The sequence below is a fragment of the Solea senegalensis genome, linkage group LG19 (genome assembly GCF_019176455.1).
Source record: "Solea senegalensis isolate Sse05_10M linkage group LG19, IFAPA_SoseM_1, whole genome shotgun sequence".
Taxonomy (NCBI): domain Eukaryota; kingdom Metazoa; phylum Chordata; class Actinopteri; order Pleuronectiformes; family Soleidae; genus Solea; species Solea senegalensis.
The window spans coordinates 2,159,647-2,185,715 of NC_058038.1; the positions used below are offsets into that span (position 1 = coordinate 2,159,647).

The 26,069-nt window shown below is 41.4% G+C and overlaps 2 protein-coding genes and 1 non-coding gene across 3 annotated transcripts in view; all 3 read left to right on the forward strand.

Annotated features, from left to right (window-relative positions):
• hoxb3a (homeobox B3a) overlaps positions 1-11,053 on the forward strand; it is a 58,548-nt gene extending 47,495 nt beyond the window's left edge. Inside the window, exons 5-6 of the mRNA XM_044050658.1 lie at positions 1,164-1,894; positions 7,003-11,053. Of these exons, the coding sequence (XP_043906593.1) occupies positions 1,288-1,894; positions 7,003-7,865 (1,470 nt within the window). The 5' untranslated portion in view covers positions 1,164-1,287 and the 3' untranslated portion in view covers positions 7,866-11,053. The remainder of the gene's footprint in view (positions 1-1,163; positions 1,895-7,002) is intronic.
• trnak-uuu lies at positions 4,113-4,185 on the forward strand. Its single transcript has one exon. It is a non-coding gene; the product is annotated as a tRNA-Lys (tRNA).
• Positions 11,054-17,269: 6,216 nt separating the features above from the next.
• Positions 17,270-20,639, forward strand: hoxb2a (homeobox B2a). Its single transcript, XM_044050175.1, has 2 exons — positions 17,270-17,853; positions 19,488-20,639. The coding sequence occupies exons 1-2, from the start codon at positions 17,370-17,372 to the stop codon at positions 20,351-20,353; spliced, it is 1,350 nt and encodes a 449-aa protein (XP_043906110.1). The 5' UTR covers positions 17,270-17,369; the 3' UTR covers positions 20,354-20,639.
• The last annotated feature ends 5,430 nt before the right edge of the window (positions 20,640-26,069 follow it).

A 26,069-nucleotide genomic window follows, 5' to 3' on the forward strand; every position in this document is an offset into this window, starting at 1 on the left:
TAGAGTTAAATGTATTTCATAAGCTGTTTCAATAAAAATAAGAATAATACAAATAGGAATATCCCCAGCAATGATCGAAGAGAGATTCCTGTATGAGTGAGGTGACAGGCGAGCAGACGGAATACACTAAATCATAGGTGGGAGGCAGAGGTTGACAGAAATAGGCTACCTACATCAGTCACGCAGAACATGCAACACACGCACACACATACACACAGGCCCACGTTCACAGAAAACTACGTCACGACACCAGCGTGGAAAAAGAAAAGAAAAACTGTGGGTGGGGTAGCGCCTTATTGCAAACACGTGCCAGAAAACAAACAAAACACAATAAATAAAATTGCATGAGAAAAAAACATAACAATTATGAAATAAAAGAAATAATATCCACAATGTCCTGAACGAGCTGAATAATTTGATGTATGAATTTAATTGTTGGGGAATTGTTGATGAGACTGAGTAAGAAACGGAAATAACTAACCCTATAATGTAGTAATAATAATGATAATAAGAATCATAATCATAATAATAATAAATAAAACAGGAAAACTATAAATGTAAATGCTGACTCAGCATTCATAACAAATAACGCTGAAAATAATTATGATACAACAATCTGTGTTTCATTTTTTTATACGAAAATGTGAAACAGGTGGATTAAACCTGGATGAATTATGATGATGATTGATGATAAAATGATGATTTGTTAATTACTCAGAAAGTGGGCCTTAATAATGTTATAACAACCACACATTGTTGTTATGATTATTATTAGGATTAGTAGTAGTAGTAATATATATATAAGAATAATGCACACATACCCACTATTAAACATGTTTCTTTTAAGTACTAACAACAAAAATGGTGATGGGAAACTAACAATAACTGATAATTACTATGTGAATTAATGTAGCATCTCTATGGAAACATTCATAAGCCCATGAGACAGAGAACACAGTTTGCCCTCCTTGTGCCCCCACCATCAGAGCATCTGCAGGCTGTGCACTGGGCTCAGGGTGGAGGGGGAGGGTAAGGAGGGGTGGGGTTGGAGGGGGTGAGGCAAAGAAAAGCAGTGGTTTCTATTCATGTCATGGCGCCTTTCACTGGAGGAAGATGGATTTATCGCTCTCATTTCTTCATTCTGTCTCTCCCTAACCTTTCAGGTCAGATTGCAGGGGACCGTTGGAGAGACACCGTCACGTGACCCCCGGTACCAAATGGTCTTCCGGCAGTGGTTTTCAGCAAGGACCGGAGCACTGCAAGCAGACGCCGCCACTTCTCTCAGAAATGCAGAAGACAACGTACTACGACAACTCCTCGACGCTTTTTGGTGGCTACTCGTCCTATCAGGTGCAGGGGGCGGCAGCGGCGGCAGCAGCCGCCAACGGCTTTGGGGGCTACGATGCCCCGGTCCCAGTGTCCCACCACCAGCCGGCCTTCCAGTCGGCGACCCATCTGGATGTGGATTCGTACCAACGCTCTGCCTGCTCGTTGCAGTCACTGGGCAGTAGCAGTAGCCACCAGCAGCAGCAGCAGCAGCAGCAGCAGCAGCAGCAGCAGCAGCAGCTAGCCAAGACCAAGGAGCTGAATGGCAGCTGCATGAGGCCCAGTCTGCCACCTGAGCACCACCCCAGCTCCCAAGTCTCCCCTCCATTGCCCCCAAATCCCAACACTGGTAATACAGGGGCTCAGCAGCCGGGGGGCAGCAACGGGGCCTCCTCAGCCTCCAAATCAGCCCCCAGTAAGTCGTCCAATTCCTCCTCCTCAACATCATCGTCTTCCTCCTCACTGCCCCCCAACCCGACTATGGCAAAGCAGATCTTTCCCTGGATGAAAGAGAGCCGGCAGGCGACCAAGCAGAAAAACTGTTCACCCAGCAACAACTCTGGCAACGGTGTGTTCCATTACACCTGTGTCTGTCTGTCTGTCTGTCTGTCTGTCTGTCTCTGCCCAACACAATAATACCACAGCAACAACATAGCACAGCAGAACCCGTTTCTTTCCTCGTTCATTTCCCTCCCTCATTAGTGTCTTTCCACCTATTATCCCACCTTCTCTATCCCATCACCACATCCCTCTTTCTTCACCTCTCTTATCAACATCCTCTTTCAAGCCCCACGTCCCCAGAGGATTGCTAAAGGTTTCTCAGACTATTATGGCCAAATAGGTTTCCACAGGCGCTGGATTAGACAGAGAGATGACCACCGGTAAATGGTTGATCTGATGGGTTGGTCTGCGCTGCTCTGATTTGATCCACAGTTGTTTAATCAGCCAGTGCTGCTGGTGGACCTTCAGTATTTATACATCCTCCCATGTAAACATGGCAACATAGATGGTGCAAAGTATGAGCAGCTTCTTCATGAAGAAAGCCCTCGCTATTGCAGGTCACGAGTAAAGAAATAACATCACTCTCCACAAATCAGCCCTTCATACATCCTTTAGCTACTGGTAAAGGTAGAGGTGTTATTTTTGTTTGAAAAATGCTTGTTCCCTTCTTCATGTCTTGATAGTTGTCACTGAATACTATTGTCTGGGGAAAGAAGACAAAAGAAACAAAACAGGGTTATGATGTAATTAACATGACTCAAAAGCAGAGGGACAAAACAAGACTATTTCACCAGAATAGGAAAAACCCTTGGATAATGTTCCTTAATATAGCTAATTTGTGCCATATTGCTTTAAAAAAAGCCCTTTACAAAGGTTATTTTGTTTGCAGTTTTACTGCACAAAGAGCAGAGCTGAGGGATTTTGATTGTGTGTAGAAATTAAAACTCATTTGAAAAAAAAAAGAAATTCAACGAAATAATAATAATTAGCGTTACCTCATCTCTTGCTCCACCTTAATCTAATTTGACTACACCAGTGTGTGAAGAATAAATGAGGAAGAGGAGGATGATGAGAGAGTAAATCTGCCTCCTGTGAAAAGTCTGGAGCTGACTTTGCTCGGCCTATTTACACCACTGTGTTTTAAGAGCTCAGTATTTTCTCAGGTGGTAGCCAGCATTTGTGCTCTTTTAGGTACACTTTGTTACTTCTATTCTTGGGTGTGTTCAGTCATTCCCCAGACACCCACCCTAACAATGAAACGAGGAGCTAGTTTCCACTCAATGACCATACACTTTCCCTGTCCTTCCTTCCATTGCATTTGGAAACCATGGCAGTAGGACATATTAAGAAGGAAGTAGTTAGTAGGAAATAGGAAATAGTAAGTAGCTTTAGAGGCAGACAATGGTAGAAACAATGGGCTGCCTCTCTCTACTGCCTTTTCCCTTAGCTCTTTTGTCCCTTAAGCTTTTCTAAAAGGCCAAGTGTGACCATATGGAATAACTGGTTGGCGCACCTGTCTGTCACTAACTGACCCGCCTTCTCTCGCAGCGTGTGACACTGAGTCTTCACAACAAACCAGAGAGGTGCACACTGCTGACAAAGAGATGATGTTAGCGAGTGAGTCACAGAGAAAGGACGGCCAAAATGTGCAGGTGTTGACAAGAAGAGCCGACGGGAGAGGGTGGGACGTGTCCGTTTCCATTTTGTCAGAGTGTAGCCTGCTATCGCTGGCTTTCCCAGACTTAACCACCCTAGCCTTAATGCAAAGAGGCCCACTTTAATGTATTTGTGAAGTCAACACCACCTTTGCACAATATTCATTATTACACAGCTGTATGTGTGGACATGAAAGGTGATGCTGGTTTAGTGTTGGATGTGAATGTCAATCTCAGTCAGTGCTGTGACAAACCTCCCACCCACCCCCCTACTGATGAGCTCACTGCTGTTAATGAATCCCTCCAAATGGAAAAAGAAGACATTGTATATGTTAGGAAAAGGGAAAACATTGCAGTATTACAGTATTACGTGGCTGGTTAGCGTAGCTTAGCATAGTTTAGGTTTAAATGAATCAACTTTGCTCTGCACGTGTTTATTCGTTACACATGTGTCCAAATGTACAAACAACATGGTGTGGGTTTGGTTGACAAACAACAGCAAGGTGTGTGGTGGTACTGCAACATTGTTTACTGTTTGTGGCCTCGTTGACCACACCTTGCAAGATTAGAAGTAATATCCAGGTGTAAAAACAGGAGGTGTAGAACTGTGTCGGGTATTTGATCCTCAGAGCCTGGGTAGCTCAGTCGGTAGAGCATCAGACTTTTAATCTGAGGGTCCAGGGTTCAAGTCCCTGTTCAGGCTGATGATTGCTCTTTAAACTCATTGGTGCCTGAAATGTTGTGAGCACTTTGAGTATTCTATATTCTATGTTACACCTTATACGTGTTAAATGGCTTGATATCCTGACAGCGCTCACTCATCTACTGCGTTAGTCAACACATTGATGATTTGACAGAGGGAGGACATTGCTAATATCAGCACTGAGTGGGAACGTTGACATCTCTGACAGCAGCTTTATAGTAAAAGAACCCTAAACATTTCCATGGCATTATGTCTTTACACTGACACTCAACCGAGCAGCTGATTATAATCAGTGAAAGGATGATCTGGATAACCAGCAGCCACAACCTTACTTCATTTGTTTTCATTCACATCTTCCCATATTTTCTCTCCACCTACACCTGTACTTGTCTGTTATCTCCCTGTCGCGCCTCTTCTTACCCTCTCCCCTTCTTCTCCTCTTGCCTCGTTGGAAACCCACCGTAACAGGGAAGACAATATAAACAGGAAGGTTTAAATGTCATGTACAATTGCTTATCACGGCCAGATTTCAGAGAGAGAGCAAACATTGGCAAGCAGATACGTGAAATGATAGATGTGAATAAAATCTTCATGTGCGATAAATAATACAGTCAGTGAAGCTCAAAGATGCTGTTATTGGAGCTGATAGTCATCAGCGAGGAAAATAAAGCACTGAATATGAGTCTCTGATGGTCTTTCAGTTGACTGGACAGAGTGCTGAGAGGAGATTAGTCTGTTTATTGATGACAGCTTTAGACAACCATTCAGAGACGGATGACTCCATGGCGACCACTCTCATCTTTCTCTCTTTCTGTTCATGGAAGTAAACGAGTCAACTGTTTATACTGTCAACTCACAGATAGAGTTATATAGAGATAGAAACTTGGTTTATTCCGAGCGCTACTGCATCATCTATTAATAGTATGAACATATTGCAAACTCGCGCTCGCTCTGTCATTACTACACTGTCGTGACTCCTATAAACGCCAAGTTTAGTTATTTTTAATATCAAACGTATTTAGAACAGAAAACAACATTGGACAAAATTAAAATGCTGTTGTTTGGTTTTGAGTTTGAGCCTTAGAATGTATATTCATTGCTCAGTTTATTAGGTACATTAGCTAAAAACCTGACATTTGCTGACATTTCTGTCCTAATTGTTACATATTAGCATATTTTAGCCAAGATTTATATTATAGTTATATTTTAACTCCAGGATGGTATGGTGCAATCGTAAATTTCTGCAAAGGTTACTGGTATATTTGTCCACATACGTGCATAACAGAACAGGTCTGGTTGCTTTTTTCTTCCCCTACAGTTTCAGAGTACATATTTTTGCAACACCACCATAAATATCCATCCCTCCATTTTTCTAATGCTTTATCCTCATCATTGTAAAAACACCGCTGACACCCTCCTCTCCTCCCCTCTCCATGTGCATTTGTTTTTAATGGTGGCGGTGAACATGAGTCGTGGAGCCATGCCTGTCGCTTTACTTTGCCTCTAAAGGCTGGTCCAACGTTGACTTGTGTGTGGCCCCTCGCTCGGTCAGACAGTCATTTCTCTGCTTCTTTATCGCCGACTCTCCCATGATGAACATCTAAAATAACGCCATCTCTGCCTAGATCTTAAAGCCACCCAGCTATGGGGTGTGGGAGACCCGAGACTTGCAACATGCCACTTAACCATGACAATGAGCTGTTAAATTAGAGTGGAAATCCTGCAGCTAGTTCCTGTTCAAGTAAAACATTTCCAATACCTCAAACTGTGGTCTGCTGCTTGATGGACACCTGCTCCTCCTCCTGGTGAAGGTTTTGCCCTCAAATACTTGAGGAAGAAAAAGTAAATGTGTAACGGTGAGACTACACTGAGGATTTCGATGACTCAAATGATTTGATTCCTGCTGAGAGTAACATTCACACACTCACTTTATTCAAGCGACAAAGTAACACTACAAGGTGTGATACAATCTGTCCCCCCAACATTGCTGCTGAGTACAGTGGATGTGCGTGTGTTCAGACAAACAGCTCCCTGCTGAAGTGACTTTCATTAGGCAGCGGAGTGAAGTGAGAGCAGGTCAGACTCAGTTCACGCTCGCCGTCCTTGTATCGCAGCTGGTGCTGCTGTTTGAAGGGAGGCCAGGATGGAGAGGGAGGGAGGGAAGGAGGGAGGAGGGAAGTGATGTCTTTCCAGCCGAGATGCAATTTAGTCGCCCTCGGCCAGCGCCTCGGCCTCGGCCTCTTAATAACTGCCACTGTTATGAAGTGTTGACAACTAATATGAAGGTATAATTCAGCTGGCTTGCCTGGACCCCCCTCAGGTTTTATTAAGAATCTAAATGCTTTCAATTTTCTCCAGCATGCAGGCTGATTAGGTTTGATTCTCTCTAGCTTTCTGGCTCTGTCTTTTTTATTTCATTATAATTTGACCTCATTTCGACTCCACCCCCCCTTTACCACCTGTAATATTATGCGGTATATATGGAAATCCATGTCGTCTCAAGTATAAACAGGTTATTTATAAGGGAAAATGTGTTTAATCAGTATTTACTTCTGGGTCAGATGACTCAGTGCCCATGTGACTTTACTGGCTTTCGGCTCTGATCAGCATTAGTGGGAATGCAAGACACTCTCTTCTTTGTCTGCTTGAGTTGAGCTACAATGCAAACTACGGCATCATTTCTGGCACAATGTCCTTAGGATAGCCATTAGCATGAATGTTTTTTTATCTAATAGAATGCATAGATTTTTTTGTTTGTTTGTTTGTTTGTGATTTAACTACGCTGTCTAAGTGTAATGTTTTCCTCTCTGTCCTCAGCATCAGGAGGAGCAGAGAGCGGTAGCAGTGGGGAGAAGAGTCCCACCAGCGGATCGTCGGCGTCGTCTAAGCGGGCTCGTACGGCATACACCAGCGCCCAGCTGGTTGAGCTGGAGAAAGAGTTCCACTTCAACCGCTACCTGTGCCGGCCGCGGCGCGTGGAGATGGCCAACATGCTGAACCTGTCTGAACGCCAGATCAAGATCTGGTTCCAGAACCGACGCATGAAGTACAAGAAGGACCAGAAGTCCAAGGGCCTGAGCTCCAGCTCCGGAGGGCCCTCGCCGACGGGCTCCCCACCCCTCACCATGCAGTCTTCCGCAAGCTTCCTCAACTCAATGCACCCCATGGGAGGGGGAGGTGGGGCAGGCTATGACACCCCATCTCCACCGTCTTTTGGAAAGCCTCACCAGGGCGTTTCTTACTCCATGTCCACTGCCTACTCTAATGTCCCCATGAAGGGTTGTCCCTCGCAGCAGAAGTATGGAGCCCCAGACCCGGACTACGGTGACCCTCATCCCCATCACAGCCTTGTGCAGGCCAACAGTGCTGGCTACGGGACTCCCACCAACATGCAGGCCAGTCCAGTCTATGTGGGGGGTGGCAGCTATGTGGAACCCATGCCTGGCTCGGGGCCCTCCATTTATGGGCTCAACCACCTGGGCCCCACGCCACCTCACCACCAAACAATGGACTACAATGGCGCAGGGCCTATGTCGGCCGCCAACCAGCACCACGTGGGTGGAGGGGGGCCTCCGGGTACGTGTGACCCGCCCCCACATCCCACGTACACTGAGCTGTCAGCGCACCACACCTCGACTCAGGGCAGAATCCAGGAAGCACCCAAGCTCACTCACCTGTAGCAGGTTTGGAACAAACGTAGGGAATAGTGAAGACAACACAGAACAAGTAACATGACGTGACTCACTAACAGACTAACTCACATGTGGGGATTGTAGCGCTGCAATGGGACGACAGGGGAGACAAATTGAGACGGACTTGAGCCGTCCAGTGGTTTGCCCTGTGCTCCTTGGGCACAATCAGTGTTTTGGTGTTTGCAAGTCACGCCCTATTTTTTACTGCCTTCATACAGTGCTTCATCAAGTCAGAGCTTCCATTGTTGCCTTCAAAGTACATTTAATTTGAGTGAACAGATGTTTTGCCTGTAGGTTAGGATCAGCAATACATAAAATCCATAAATGTTGTGCCCAAGAAATGATGTAGAAACAAACATTTAAACCAATTTAGACCAAAATGTTCTAATTTGAAACTCGACTATGTTAATCATAACCCGTAACCCGTATTTTAGTATTTCATCTGTTGTACTCCCCATTAAATAACAGGCTGGTTTCAATCTAATTAAAGTTTAAGGGGAAATCTCAGTGATTACTTTTAGTCGTAATTTATTTTTCAATTTTAACATGAACCCTTTATGTGCAACAGTAGAGGTCCTTCTGTGGTACTGGGGCACAGACTTATCACTTGCTCTGTTCAATTGTGATATTTTCATGAAATGAGAGCACAGTCAAACGCCAGCATTTAAAACACTTTACTGTAAAGGTGCGAAATGGCCACTAGTATTCACAGTTAGGCATCAGCATGTTAGACAAAAGTGATCTCATAGCTATGTTGCAGAGATGCCACAACAGTATTAACCCTGTCATATCTCTATACCTATATGACACATTTTTTTAGCCAAAGAACAAGCTTTTGTTGTTCAGAAATACACTGACAAAATAAATCATTCAATTAATTAATTAAGTCTATTCAAGCTAAAGTAACTGTTATAACATAGCTCGCTAACTTGAATTTTAATTAATTAATTAATTCGTTTTAGCAGCTGAAGTATTTCTTTATTAGTTTGTCAACCATTTTTGTTTTTCAGTGTATCAATTAGTAATAATAGTACTTAGAGTGGTAGTATTTGTTTCCTGACATCTTGTAGGGTGGAGTGTTACATATTGCATCTTTAAAACAGTTCTAAAACGCCCATATGTGAAGTGAAGGCAAATACTATATCATGACCTCTGTTAACGTTACATGGCATCATAAATATTTACGACTGGTAACATATTGGATTATGGACAACTGGATGATTGTTGCTTAAATTGCCGCAGTAGTTCTGCTAGAGTGTAGTCAACAAAAAGGCTCGTAATGACGCCGTTAAAAACGAGCATGTGCTTTAAAAATGTACATTGATAATAAAACCCTCCTCCCCCAACTGTAAGATTCACACACACCCTCAAAGAGCTCTCCCGCCTGGTAAATGAAATAGTTTGAGACTTTAATGGGCAGTTAACGAGGTGGGTAGATTTATGACGCCGAGGTCTCTCGCCCTGCAGGCAACACATGTTGTTGTCAGCCGGGGCTGAGCTATGAGGAGGGCCATGCCTCTCCATCAGCTACAGAAGAGGAGGAGGAGGAGGAGGAGGAGACATTTATATATGAATTTCTATATATTTATATTTGGCTGGAGCTGACAGACTTCCTCTGTGTCTTCTGATACCCCATCAGGTCCAACATAGGGCACAGGAAAAGAAATCACTGGACGGTCTGTCTCATTCTGTCTCCTGTCGTGTGTCCGTCTCTGTCAGTCAGTCCACACTGAATCACCACTGTCTTTAGCAGCAGCAGCAGCCAGCACATGGTTTCTGATGGAGGCAGAAACACCCGCGAAACACCCCCACACCCCAATTCTGCCCCCCCACAACGCTCACATTCTCATCAATGCACATGCACTCATACCACGATCTAACAGGGTTTATGCAGCTACAAATTTAGGCTAGAGACACACACGTGGGCTAAGCTATGTTAGCTATAATCACACACACACACACACACACAAACACAATAGCAATGCTAAGCTAGCCTCCTTTGATACAGCTCAGCTATTCACATTTTCAAACACACACACACACACACACACACACACAAGGACATGGAAGAGAAATTTAAAATGTTCTTATTTTAGCACATCATCGACACAGGGTAAATAATAAGAGTGGAGAACACTATTTATTTATGTTTGGACAAGTCATTGCCCTCCTCTCTCTCTCTCTCTCTCTCTCTCTCTCTCTCTCTCTCTCTCTTTGGAAGGCCTCACTTACATTAGCGCCACACCAATGTTTTGTTGTTGTTTTTTCCCCTTCTGTTCTCACATATCTTGACTTTTTTAACGTGGATACAGGGTATATATATTTGAACAAAAATGCATGTCCCAGGACTCTGAGCTGGTGTGTATCACACATGTTTAAAGGCAACCGAGTTCATTTTGCTGTGAACGGTCAGTGGTGGCGGTTTGTGGCCACACAGTTTCATGCAGTGTTAAAACAAACAAACAAAGAAATCTGGAAATTGAGCAACACTGCACTCACTGGCGTTCTGGGAATGAACCGGTTGTTTTTAAAATGCAGATCCATACAAAGGCTTTTCACACCTGGGCATCATTATTGCACTTAGAGTTTACATTTTGATGGTTAAAGGTAAAAAAAAAAAATGATGATGATGATAATAATGATAAATTCTTATTTTGAAGACGGAAGGCCCTCCAATCAAAGCGTCTTTTCGCCAATGTGTGTTCAAGTGAACATTCATATCTAAATATTTATTTGTTATAGACAGTTTAAAAAAAGACTTTCTGTTTTGTATTATTATTTATCCTTCATGTATTTATATCGAGGAAAAAAATACTGTACTTTTTTAGTATTTACCTGTTATGAAAGAAAAAAAAAAACGACGTTGTGTTTCTTCTTGTCCATTGTACTGAGGTTACATTTTTTTAGTTCTTGTATTTTAGAAGAAAATGAGTAGTTTTTATGTTCCTATAATGACCCTTGTACATAAATGTCTTGGCTTGTACAAGGAAAAAGGCGAGGATGGGGATTGGTGATCTATCCTCGCATAGTCGGAAAAGTTAGACAAACTATTAGCTGGGATAAAAAGAAGAGAAAAAAAAACAACTTCTTTTTTGTCATTTGTAGCTTCCTTTTCTTTCAATGTCGAGAGAGTTGTCTGTCGAACGATTCTTTAATAAAAGGTTATGTTATTCAGACCTATTGTCACTTTTTTTAAAGCTTGTCGGGAGTCAGGGTTTTGGCAACTCGTGACCTATAACTTCCTCACTGTCAGGTGAATACCTGACTTGCTGGTCGCCATGGCAACGAACAACATACAAATAATCCTTTGCACTGCTGAGTTGCTCTTGGCGTACACCAAACGAAACATGTTTAAAGATTTTTGGTTCATCATCAACTTCGCCAAACATAATATTCCTGCTAAGCGACAGCTAACATGACTATAATTGCATCCAAATCATTTAGTACTATTAGTAACTGTTAAACCTCATGCCTGTGATGTGTTGTATACATGTGTCTGACCACTAGGTGATGTTTGAGGCACCAAAATGCAGCTCCTGAATCTTAGCGGTGGTCGTTTTGTGACGTTTAAACAGTTGCTGCAGTTCACTTTATTTTGCTGGTCTTTGTGAAGACAAACGATGTAACGTTAGTTTGCCCTGTGAAGCAAAACTATCACACCTGACTGAGGGAGCGTTTGTGTGTCTACAATGGCAACACAGGGGTGGGCGGGATCAAGGCCCATTTATCCCCTCAAACTACTGAACAACTGGGTTTTTCTGAAACTTCAAATGGTTTTCAGTCACACTTCAACCTGTTTGCCAGCGTCTCGCTTTACTAGCGCAATGCTAGCAATGCTGCTGTTGTCTGCTGAGAAACACAGAGAGAGTTGTGTGACGGATAAGTGGCCTTGTGTCATCTCAACCCTAAATGAAGGTGATCGCTTGCCCAGAAACTGTTGCTATTTCACTGTTCTGCAAACTTTGGGAATTGTTATATTCATATCTGCTCATTATGTACAGAGCCAAATGTTGGAATGTTATGTTTGCAAGTTTTAAACAGTGCTATAGTTCTCACCTGGGTTTTTTGTTTTTGTTTTTAAACACTAACCAGGTACTTTTTGTGCCTAAATCTATAACCAGCAAACCTCTGTTTCTCATTTTAGTCGAAACCCGCCCAAACACAACACTGTGTATTGTGCAAATACACCAACCACATTTTATATGCTACACTGTTTAGCCGGCGATGCTAATGTCAGATAAGCTGCCCAAGTCAAACGTGACAGCCAAACATATTTCATGCACAAAGACCAAATAGTGACCTGCTGCTACTTTGTTTCCTGTCATGATGCCAGATGGTTGACGTCAGCTCATGCTCTTTTGCCTCTGATAACTATCACAATATAAATCTTTGTTCAAAGCGTCTGCTCGGTCACTGGTGAAAACATGTAAGAGTCCGTTTCTCTGCACAAGTTAAATACAGTTATGGAGGATGAATGGAGGCGGCTGAAAGTGCTTCATTTTCATTCCTCGCGAAACTCAGAAGGTCTTTATATCCTCGGAACATGAGTCATGTGACAGTTTTGTAGCTTATCTGTGGTCAGTTTTTATGTAGCTCTGTTTCCACCATACATTACAGTTAAGTTTAATTTTGTTGTTTATATCTCAACTGTTAAACGTAATGAAGGGTATTGATAGGGTGAGGCACAGTGGTGTGGCACCAAAAGGGTGGAGCTAATGCTGCGTCCATTTGTAGTCACAGGACGTTTCCTGAAGAGAAAACCTCAGATTTTGAAACTGAAGCAACGTCACATGCCTCAAGTCAGGATCCCAAAATTGCTGCCACTTTGCAAAAACTTATTTTACACTTGTGTCATGTTAGTCTCACGGTAAATCAGTCAAAGTGTTTAATGTGGTGCTGTTTGTGTGTGTGCCACATACCAAGTAGAGTGTTGTCATTGACTGGCATTGCATTATATAGCATAATATAAGCTTAATATACATTTGAGGAAATTCTAGCTAACATGAGTCCAGTAGTTTTTTCACCCAAATGAAGCCTTATCAGGGTTTTGCACCCTCCCAACCAGACCATGGTGAGCTGAACATGGTGGGAAACAGCTCGCATGGAACATTCCCCTCTGAAGTTAGTGAGTCATAGACACTTATGTTTGATCACAAATATCACTAGCTACCCCCACCACCACTGGATGATTTCTTTTTTTGTCCTTTTTTGAGAAAAATGAGAAAAACAGTTCATTCTTATAGGGGAAATGCTTGTGTGGGGAAATAATGAGTCTCATGTGATTCAAACTAAATTAAATCTCACTGAATCTTGGAGGCTTTCAAACACACAGATCACTTCATCTATCTATCTGTCTGTCTGTCCGTCCATCTGTCTGTCTATATGTCTATCTATCTATCTATCTATCTATCTATATATCTATATATATATCTTTCTGTCTATCTATCTATCTATCTATCTATCTATCTACAGCCCCACTTTTCTATTTTTCATTTCACAAAGACACATGTGATGAACCTTGTGCTTCCTGTTTTGTCCAGTGTTCATGTCACATGGTCTCTGTCCCCTCCACTTTCCTCCTCTCTCTCTGTCTCTCTCTCTCTCTGTCTGTCTCTCTCTCTCTCTCTGTGTGTCTCTCTCTCTCTTGGGCCTGCAGGAGCAGCTTGAAAGTTGTGAGCATAAATCAGGCTCCCATAAATAATGGCCGCACTTCCCTTTACATCTCCGTTGGACTAACAGACAATAAAAACACCAATAAGCAGAGATTGGATCTAATTTATTGCCTCATAAAATCAGACGAGGAGCTCAGGCTCAAACCACAGCAGCAGCAACAAAACCAGCTGAGAGGACTCTGGCTTTTACACCATATATACTCTTACTGTGCAACACACACACACACACACAGCGCAGGGAGTCAGCTGTAAACATATAACTGCGATATCATCACGTGACCATTATAAAACAGGTTAGTCTGTGGTCAGTCAGATGGGTTTACATAGTCTGACCTAATAATTATAATAACGTCAAAATTGGATTGTTGTATTTGTTTTGTTCGTAACAAGCTGCATAAATGTTATTTTTCTTTACTGCGCAGGTTCTTAAAATAACTTTGCTCTTCTACTTTTCTGAAAATGATGAGTCACGTGGTGTTGTACAGTCTTTATACGAAACCTATTTGAATAAATAAAGTTATTAATACATTTATTTTATGTATAACTTTATTTTTTACAAAGAAACCAGCAAGTCGATACAACATTTGAATACAAAAATCTATCAGTGCTAGTTATTGTTAATTCACGTTAATTTAAGTTAGAATTTTAAAGTTTAAACGGGAAAAAAAAAACACAAAATAGTTGACCAGCTCAAAACTAAAGACTTTTAAAACACAATGTAAACATTTCAAATGAAAGCTTCACTTACATTGAGACTTAATTTAATTGAATAATTGTTAATAATTACTTAAAATTAAGTTAAGACTCATTTGAAAGAGTATTACATGAATAAGTTGAAAAGAAAGAAAAAAACTCCCATGTTGAGGATGAATCCGCGTTTCCAGTGAAGCGACCGACGGTTCTCTTCCAATAAACTTCGACAAAAACAAACTAAAAAAAAATATAAAATGATGCGAGAAAAGTTTGATAAATTGAGCCGAGTCAGCAGCTTGTTGTGTGCTCTGTTGTGTTTGTGTGTGAATGTGTGTGAATGTGTGTGTTGGCCTTCTGCGCGCTCAATGGCTGCTTCACTCCCACACACGTTCCTGTTCCTCTCACTCTTTCTCCCCCCCACTAAAGTCAGTGGGTGAAGCCAAATGGCCTGGGAAACAAGAGTCCATCTGGCTCTGCTGTAACACTCCTGTTTTCATTTTCTCTGTTTGGTTTTGTTTTCCTTTTGAACCGATAAAATAAGTCCTTGTTTGTTTGTTGCGTGTGCGCGCATTTACGCACGAGAATGTCAAACCGTGGAGCTAAAACAGGGAGATAGTGAGGAGGGTCAGAGTGGAGTTTTGAGGTTGTTATTTAGGGAAGGGGAGGTGGGAGGTGGGGGGTATGTCAGACTCTTTGCAGGCACAGAAAGATTGATCACCACACTTCTGTTTTTTTTCTTTTTTTTTCCCCACTCAGGCTTCCACATGCAGGACCTCCCCAAAAATATCCTCAGCTAAACTCCCAGCCAGGTCCTGATCTTCATTTCATTTATATATATATATATATATATATATATATATATATATATATATATATATATGTACTGATTTATATATATATATATATAAATCAGTACATGTGCGTATGCAGAAACCTCAGCCTCACCGCTGCAGCCGTCACGTCCTCACAGCTGTGTTTTTTTTTATTATTATTGTTGTTATTATTATTATTATTACTGCTGCTATAGCAGCCTTCCACACTCTTTTATAGAAGTATGGAGCGACCTCACTATGAACTCTCTCTCTCCCTCTCTCTCTCTCCCTCTCTCTGGATGTAAACACAACATACAGTTTCAACACACGGAGGTTTGTGCAGCTACTCTTGTTAGGACTCTGCATTGACTTCACATTCATTTCAAATGAGTCATTTGCGAAATTGTGATATTTCTTTTCTGGCAGCTATCTATCTATCTATCTATCTATCTATATATATATATATATATATATATATATATATATATATATATATATATATATATATATATATATATATATATATATATATATATATGACATTACATTATTATTATTATTATTATTATTATATTAGTTCGATTTGCAACGTTACGTTTTAAAGTCAAACCTCAGTTCAAGTGATATGACGTAATACATGCAAAACATGATAAAGACGCCCCCATTCAAACGTTAACGAACCAGTACGTAGCATTTAGCGGCATCTAGGGGTGACGTAGAGCATTTCAACTGCGGGATGAACAATGTGTATTGTAGACAAAAGTTCTGTTCATGAAAATAATTTGAAATGTCCCATTTAATGGTTAATGATAAACATTACGGACTGGACCTTTACCTACTCTATTAAGGTATATTAATTGTCTCCAACACATCTGAATCAATATGTTTTCTCATGGACAACAATTAATTTGCAGATTTTACAAAGGTCTGACCAAAGAGTTGTCATTAACCATAACCACAACTAGTTCATGACTAATCCATCATCTTAAACTCTTAAGAAGTCTCAACTGAGTTTGTGCCTCATTGGGATTGGACTTTGGTCTCCATGAGGATTAGTGATCCTTAAATAGTCAGTGTTTATACCAGGCAGAGGTATAAAGTGGTAACAAATACAAACACACTCACACACACACACACTGGGAGAGAAAGAAAAACACCATAAAAACCGAGTGGCTTGCAAGATTAATTTTGGAGCCTCGTGTGCAGAGACTTATTTTTGGTGCTGATTATATTTAGGCGGTATCTAGGTTTCTCTTGTTCTCTGGAACACACACACACACACACACACAGACGTGCACAATGCAAGAGTGCATTTTTTTCTAAAAGTTTAAACAAGTAAACACGTAAAAAAAAGAATATACTGCATAGAAAATATAAAGATGTACACTTACACACCAACAGGCTGCTCTTCTCTCTCCACCCTCTCTCACCTTTCTTGTTAATTCTAAGTGTGTCTCTCCCTCTGATGTGTTTCAGATCTGACTCTGACTTTAGCCTCCACATCATCTAAAAACCTCTCCAAGATTGTGTTTCCTCCTCATATATGTAACTTTGAGATTTGCAGCCTGTGACACATTTTATAATAAGATTAATGAGCTGTTTTGTTCTTCTCTAAGAGCCATATTGCAAACAGAGCCGTTCACCTAATGTATGTTAACGGTCATTACATCACTCACAGGATGGAAGAAGAAGAACAAAATATTTCGGGGGAGATGCTCTATTGTTTTGTGGTACCGGGATGCGCCCACACGGCGCACATGGTGACCGGGCCGCCTTCATTTTTACTTTCCCCCTCTTTTTTCCCACCTCCTCCCCAGAACTGACCCCCTGTAAAGACAAAAGAATAGCAGCTATCATGTGGCAGCCCAGCGCTTGTCTTTGCCACAGCATTTGGTGGAAAAAAAATAATAACGCTGCTGCTTCTTCCCACAGCCATCACTGCTCGCCAGGCCCCGGCTCCCCCGGATTGGCTCTTTTGGCTCACATGACCAGGAATTGGCTGCAATTTCGTCCCGTAGTTCTTCAGTTTAGCTTACCCTGGTCCCCATACGCTAGTAATATCACCAATATACACAATTATTATATAGCCACCGCATTTACGCCATTGCGGTCGGGACCCTGCAAGCTCGTGCGTTTTATTTTTTTCGTTCTCTTTTGTTTTTTTTTTAAGAAGCCATATTGTGTTGTGTGTGTTGCGTGCGCACCGTGCCTTGTGTGTATGTGTCTTGTTTTTGTGTTTTGTTTTTTTTTTATTTTTGGGTAAGGGATTGTTGTGGGGTCTCGCCGTTTGAGGGTGAAACCGGTTTGAGGGAGCTATGAATTTTGAATTCGAGAGGGAGATCGGTTTTATAAACAGCCAGCCATCCCTAGCAGAGTGCCTGACGTCCTTCCCCGCCGCCCTGGAGTCATTTCAAACTTCATCAATCAAGGAGTCGACAGTAATTCCGCCTCCCTTCGAGCACACCATCCCCAGCCTCAGCCCCTGCACAGCCAGCCAGCCGAGACCGGCAGCGAGGAGCCAGCAGAACCGGAGAAGCTCCGCTACTAATGGCCTCCAGACGCACCACCGAGGTGCCCAGCAGCCCGGACCGCTGGGGCAGGCCCCTGCCCCGGTCACGGCGACCCCGGCCGGTCCGATGGCGCACGAGTTCCCCTGGATGAAGGAGAAGAAATCCTCCAAGAAGTGTCCCAAGCCTGGAGGCAGTTCCAGCAGTGGTGGATCCATCATCCCGCCCGCCTCGTCTTCCCCTTCCCCGACTGCCTCCGGGTACGCTTCGGCGGGCATCGAGTCACCCACAGGTCGGTATACGCACGCATGCAGGGATGCGGGAGCCAGTATATGTGAGTGCTGTGTGTGTGTGTGTGTGTGTGTGTGTGTGTGTGTGTGTGAGTGGTTAATTTCACATCAGAAAACGTTCATTTAAACAACATACATGATAATAATGCCTGTTTCTGCCCCTGCCCTTGCACTGTGTGTGTGTGTAATGTGTACGTGCGTGCATGCGCGCGTGCGAGCATGCATTGTGCAGTGTGCTGTGATGCTGTGTCAACATGCAGGGAAGCCATATCTGGACCCCTGCATTATGCTGCTGCAGTGATTGACCCAGCTTGCATCTAAATATATGACTTTACTCTATACCTTGGTGTAATCTTAACAATATATGTATGTGTGTGTGTGTGTGTGTGTGTGTGTGTGTGTGCACCAGCATCCTGTTGTTTCTGTACAATCTGGAGTCTGAACTTCCACAATACAAATTTGTAGAGGATTTTTGTTTTCTTCATATGTGCACATGATTGCTGCTGCTGCTGCATAATGCTGGCCCTATAGGGTACTGTGAGTTCAGATCATCATCATCATCATCAGCAGCAGCAGCAGCCAGATATTATATATTCATAGCACAACTGAGAGGGTAGCCATATTGGATTGAGGTGGGAAAAATAATGGCGTGCGGACATATAGTGTGTAGAAGAGGTGGGGGTTGGGGAAGAGGAGATGCAGCCACACAGCAAAACACACCGGCTTTCAGGGGTTTTTTGTTGGTTCATTTCTGTTTCACACACACACACACACACATATGTATGTGTATGTATATATATATATATATATATATATATATATATATATACATAATATTTATATATATATATATATACATATCCCCCCATTTGAATTATGTTTGATTAAGACCAATTTCCCCATGACATAAAATATTTGGTATATATATATATATATATATATATATATATATAGATAGATAGATACGAATATATATTATAGTTTATACATATATATATATATAATCTTGGTTATACATATCCACCGCCACTTTATTTTTTTAACAAAAAAAACCTCTTGTTTCCTCGTCTTTCATTCTGGCCCCTATAATTTCCTGCCTTTTCTACACTCATCCACGCTCCTGGTTGTGTCTCTGACCCTAGTTCCACATCGATATTCCCACATTTCCTTGCACATTTCCTCCCTGCAGCATGATGTATTTATTTTCCCCTCTCTCCCTCGTTCTTACATGTCTGCTGATCACACGCTGCTGCACTTTACTGAGGAGGGAAAATCCACTCTGACATTACGATCATCTGTCTTTATCTGCGCCCTTTTTGTCTCTTATTTATTTTACCAGCTCATATAGTGTTCGGTGTCGAGTATTTCTTTTTATGAGAAGTGTGTGTTTTATTACAGAGAGAAGATCCGAGGGGATTTCTGCTTGAAATCTTTGCGCAATAAATCTGTAGGCCACAGAGGTTTTATGTGGTTTTCATGAAGTAGATTATAAATTGAAGTTAAAGGAGAATATAACACTAAAATAAATAAAAAAAATACAAAATAAATAAATAAATAAAAGGTTTTTGCACAATAAATCCTTCACATAAATATTCTCTGTCTCTTCTTTTTTTTTTTTTTTGTCCTTCTTCCGCAGACCCGAGTCAGGCGGCTCTGGATGCTGGAGGAGCCGGGTCCCGCCGCCTGCGCACCGCGTACACGAACACGCAGCTGTTGGAGCTGGAGAAAGAGTTCCACTTCAACAAGTATCTCTGTCGGCCCAGGAGAGTGGAGATTGCTGCGCTTTTGGATCTGACCGAGCGTCAGGTCAAGGTCTGGTTCCAGAACCGGCGGATGAAACACAAGCGCCAGACGCACCACAAAGACGGCGGTGGAGGTGGAAGTGGAGGAGGCCACGAATCCAGCGACCCGGGCGGATTTGAGCCGCTCGAAGGCGCCGATGCCTCGTCTCCATATTCGAGCCAGCCACTGGAGGCATCTGGAACCGGGGAGGCAACACTGGAGGGGGAGAGGGTCAGCGGTGATCCATCTTCGGCCGCCGCCTACGCCAGTGACAGCGGGGACAATGCGCAGCCCACGCCGGAGGAGGGAGGCCGACTGAGCCGCCCTGAACTCCCACAGCTGCCCGCGGAATCCGGCACATCTGACGTCGCTGCATCCCCGCATTCGTTCCCCAACACGAACTCCGCCGACAACCCGGGCCTAGTGGAGGCTGGGCCCGCAGCAGCAACAGCGGTAGCGGACTCTTCATTCTCGGAGCAGCGGGACATCTCCATCACCTCCAGCGCCTCCTCTGCTGCTGCTCCTGCTGCTCCTGCCGCCGCCTCATCGTCGTCATCCTCCTCCTCCGCGCTCCCCGACCTCACCTTCTTCGCCGGGGACGCGTGTTTGTCTCCCAGCCTGCAGAGCTCACTGGACAGCCCGGTGGATTTCTCCGAGGAGGACTTCGACCTGTTCACAAGCACACTGTGCACCATAGACCTGCAGCACCTCAACTTCTGAGGGCAAACGTGACAAATAGAACTGAAATATTACAAATTCAAACTTAAAAATAAAAACAAAAAAAGGAGAGTGTGGACGGTCCGGCCTGTGTGGATGAACAATCGGGCGGCGGCGGAGACGAGGACTCTTGTTTTATAAATTAAAAAAGCTTCTCGGCAACATTCCTGACACAATTCTGAATGACAATTATGTGCGTTTTGAATTATACTTTCTGCGGATATGATGTAGATTTAAAGATGCATTATTATTTTCCTTTTCGTTTAAAATATAAACATCGAAGGAGTTTTTTTTTCTTTTAATTGAAACGTGGATTTTTTTCCTCCCTGTTCTTTTTTCCTCTCAGATTTCAGGTATTTATTACCTTTTTATTTTATTTTTTGTTTTGGTTGACATTAATAACCCTTATCGGTGTTTTTGTGTGTGTGTTCGAGAGTGAGACACTGTGTGTGTGTGTGTGTGTGTTCGAGAGTGAGACACTGTATGTGTGTGCGTGTTCCTCTAGTCCATTCTGGTGCAGCTTCATGATCCCTTAATAACTTCTCAGGAACTGTTCACGGAGTCTGTAGGCGCAGATAAAGCTGGACTGATTTTTAGAAAAATCTGAACTGAAGAATGAATTCACACTCTCTCTCTCTCTCCTTCTCTCTCTCTCTCTCTCTCTCTCTCTCTCTCGAGACAAGAAGAGAGGGACGCCCTGCTGATGACCCGACTTTTAGACCCTAGTTTATTTATTGAGATTGTTTAATAGTGAAAATCCAAATTATTTATTGTATATATATTTTCATAGTGGAATAATAATAATAAAACATACAAACATTTATGATGTGGCCCATGTTATTTTGTTTAATGGCTTTTGACTCAACTCTGAATATTATAATACAAAATAAATATGGATGACGTGCAGTAAATATTAAAGAGGTTCAGGTTTTAGTTCATACTATTATGACTTATAATTAGTTTAATAAAATAAAACCATTTATAATAAATCTCATTTTATAATAGAAGTAGTATAAGTAGCCTTTAGGCTCAACTATAACAGTTATCTAACAGTATGAAGATTCTGTAATAGTGACATTTAAAGTGGTAAAGTGTATTTAATCACATATTGAAGTATAGTTTTATATAATGTCAGTTTTTTGTTGTGCTTTATCAAAGTGTTTCACTATGGTGAAAAAAAAACCCATTTAACTTATTTTCATATATTATATTAAAATTAGGCTACATATGACATTTGATTGTGGCTCCTAATACAAAGTGAATGCAAATGCCAGATTAGAATACTTGACTGTGTGTTACATTACAGTACATGTCATTTAGCAGACACTTTTATCCAGTGTATGTGTGTGTTTACTTTAGAGCATTAGCATGTAGCTTGATAGCAGGAGTGTATTGGCCAGTGTGGTACAGCTCATGAGTGTTTACTCAGAGATAACGCTGACTTTGGTGGGGAAAATGAACAGATAAAAGGAGGGAAACTGTCTGAGGCCAAGGTGTGTGATTTGTCTCTTTCACACACTGGGTTAGCAAATTTAGCCCTCTGCTTCTAATACTTAAAACAGCAGACAAGCTGGTTAACTAGATGTAGCAATTTAGCTTCTCACTCATTTTGTTGCAGTGTGTATGTGTTAATGGCATGTGAGCATGTGAATGTGTTTTAGCACTGCCATTATGAGGCTAGTAGCCAGTGGTGGATGTGCATCTAAGTGTGTGTTAGCATGGCTGGCTAACTCCCTGCCTTCAGTGTGTGTGTATGTGAGGCTAACTAGCTGCGCCTCCTCCCACGGAGTCAAAATGGCGCTGAAGACAAAGCAGGATGTGAACAATGAGCAGTGGCAGCCATTACAGGATGACTGGCTCACTGTGACAGGCGTGTGTGTGTGTGTGTGTGTGTGTGTGTGTGTGTGCTTTCCTGTCTGTGGGAGGGAGAGGGAGAGCAAGTCATTCCTAAAAGACTACAAGGAATGGTTTGTATAACAGGCGACACTTTCAAGACAGGTTTATAGCTGACTGTTTAACATCTTATAATTAATAATACAAATATTGATACGAGCACTAATACTGATCCTCTAATCCAAATCTTTAAAAATCTGGAAAAAAAAAAGAAGATAAAAGCAAGCTGTTGGATAGAACCGTTATCCTGATTCATACTTTAACACAGTGGTTCTCAAACTGTGGTGCAATTACCACCAGTGGTACACAATATCTCTCTGGTGGTACTTGGAGAAAAATCAGAAATAATGTTCTGTATATTGGGGAATGTTGACTGCAGTACGTAGAAAATTACAGAAATAACAAAATAATACGAATTAAAGTCACCGTCACCATCCTAATCTAATTGCACTATACCAGTGTGTGAAGTATATGTGAGGAAGAGGAGGATGATGAGAGAGTAAATCATCTTATTAAGTTTGTAGCTGACTTTGCTCAGCGTATTCACACCATTGGCGATAATGGTATTGCTATTTCTGAAGTGGTACTTGGTTTAAGTAGTTTGAGAAGCACTGGTTTAACAAATCCTGTTTAATGCTAAAAGAAAGCTCAGTTGCCCACAGCTGCTGCAGCTCCATCATTTATCAGTGAATACTATCGCTGAGTATGACTTTGTTGCAATTTGTATAAACAATCGCTCTGTTTCGCCTAATGTGTGGTTTTATAAACTGAAAACAAGACATTCCACAACAGAGGGGATTCCCCTCTTCTCTACACAGCTCAGCAAATATTAAAGGATCCTTGAACAGTGTGTCCCACATACAGTACAGTCACCATATATCTTCCTGATGATTACTTAGCCTATTAATGTTGCCTCATTGTTATAAAGTTAATTACAACTGTCAACAAAAATAATAGGGTCCTTCCTGTTGGTAATGATGAAACAAACTAATGTAATTTATGTTTAGCTGTATATAGCCATGTTGTTCTTATATTCATTCTTTCAATGGCTGAATGAATACATAAGTAAATAACAGGTTATATAGCAAAAATACAAAGTGATTTGTGTACAAACAAATCCTTATTTGCCCAAATTATATACAAAATACTACTACTAGTAGTAATAATAACAATAATACTAATAATGATAATAATAATTGTAATGATTCAAATAATTACCTTTATTCAACATAAGCTGTATGGATAATGGATGTATAAGCAAGGACTTTTTGGTAAATAGTAGAAGGTTCCAACAAATCTTTTTTTTAGTATTAGTATTATTATTATTTACTTTATGACAAAGGTCTAATGACCAGAGGAGATGAACAGTAATGTAGACAACTATAAAATATATTAAAATCTATAGCAATAATAAAAATGGAGATTTAAGCCTATTGAAAACATATCTTAGTGCTATCTGCTAATGTATTAAATACACATGTTCCAGTTACTCAACATATCAGGTGTCTTCAACCCTATTAGCCCCACCCCGTAGTAAAAAAATAATTTAAACCCTGGTCCTGCAGGGACATTAAACAGAAAAGGTAGTGGGCCCAGTATAGGACCATGTAGAACTCCAGTGATCTAAATCATGTTTTATTAAAGTTTAAAATCATATAACCTTAAAGCAACACAAGCAACCTTTTTTGCCCTAACATCACACATTCACAATGATGTTGACGTGTCAGTGATATATATTGTGAACCACTGACCTGTGAGAGAGTCAAACTGCCTGAATCATGCCCAGTAAGTTAAACAGTTTTGCTTAAATGATATGCATTCAAATATCTTACAGGTCATTAAAATAATATATGACTTCCTCCAGCAGTGTTTGCTACAGTGGCTGTGTGTCCAGCAAAGGTTACATTGATGTTTGCTGTAAGACATTCATTTAAAATGAAACCATAAACACTGCGTTGTGTGTTCAGAAGTGTTTGAAACACAACAGCGTACATCATTATGACTGTGTACAGCCAAACAATTCCTTGATGAATCAAGAAAAATATTACAACTTTAATGTAAATGTACTTTGGTAAGAGATAAAATTCAACTTGTTTTTTTTCCGCACAGCCGTGGGACAAACAACAATATAAATCAGTGATAAACACCCATAAACCAGCCTCTCAAATCATTATCATTATCAAATAAATGACTTGACTGATTCGGACACAAAGCATCACATTAACTTTAGCTGAAGTTAAAAGCAAACCTTTTATTTAAAGATACTGTGTAACATGCAGTTTTCCTGTCTAATCATACTCACATTCAAAGCTAAGGGCATTTTTGAGACTCATATCAGTCAAATTTTGACATACGACTTTTATTGTCAAAATTTGGACGACATGCTAAAGTATGACTTTATTGTAAAGTTTTCGACGACATACTATACTATGACTTTATGATATGTCTCGTTATCTTTTTGTCTGGACATTAGTCCAAAAAAATGCTAGCTAGCACTTTTGAGGCTGTGTCCTCCCATTATGGCAGAGTTGTTGATGATGTTGAAACCCTCATTGAAATTGAAATGACACAAGCGAACACACGGTTTAGTTTGGGATCATAGTTTTGTTGTTTTTGAAACACCCAGACAGACACACACATGTTAGTAGACATATACCTCCAGAGGGATTTGAACCCACGATGTTGTGAGTCCTGATGCAATGTCCTTGTCCACTGGACAAAGACATTGCATCAGCGCTGGTCATTTGAGACAGATGATCACATGAAATAAGTGAACTGATGAAGCATCAAACTCGTAATTCAACCGATACATTTTTGAAAAACTCTGACCAAGATGAGAAACCAATAAATTTAGAGTAAGAGCATGAAGACAAGTGTCACATCCCACTAGAAGATGACTTGTATCTCTGACGTTATAAGTTCTAATCTTACGATGAAGTAAAGTTCACACACTTTTAAAACTTTAGACCAAAAACACCAAGAGTGTGTTTGCACAGTAAAGTCAGGATGGCACACTAAGACGTGTGTGCTTGTGGTTGTGAGTTCAAATCCAAGGATGAAGTGAACTTTTTTTTTTTTAGTTCAAAATTTAATGTAAACAGTCAAAAGCTCTAAGAAAACCTGAAGAACTGTAGGAGCAAGTAGCTCAGTGGACGAGAACACTGCTGTGAACTTCTGATGTCATGGGTTCAATTCTTCTAAAGAACAAGACAACTTAAACTTGAGAGGAGACAAACAATCTCACATTCTCTAGGAATTGGTTGTGACATACTAAAGTATTTTGACGACATACTATACCATGACTTTTTTTGGACTGACTGTGAGTCAACAGTGCCAACCACTTCACTATTGAACCGCTATTGCTGTCATTTCAGACAATGGAGAGAGTTAACTGCCAGGAAGATACCAAAACAAGGATCCATCTGTTTTATTTTCATAAACGTTAAATCTATCTGGTTAATTTCCACGTGTCAGCAACAAAATGGAGCGGAGCCACAGCAGTGGAGAACTATCACATGATGAGAGGAGATGACATTAGTTACTGTAAATATCCACTCACAACATGTATCAGAGACAACGACCTTGGCTCAAACTCATTCCTTCTTTTCTGTCCAGAAGAAAATGAGACAAACCTCTCGTCTGTCTTTCACTTCCTCTTCATCAGCAGTCCACATTTTTACAAATCCCCAAAGCAAACCCTCGTTTGTCTTACCTTCTGGTCGATATGTTTTTTTGAGAGGTGTAGCAAGGCCTTTTACGTTTGGTACTGTTATACTCATCTGTCAACCTGGGCGCCAAAGTGCTAGTTTATGGGTGTCACAACAGG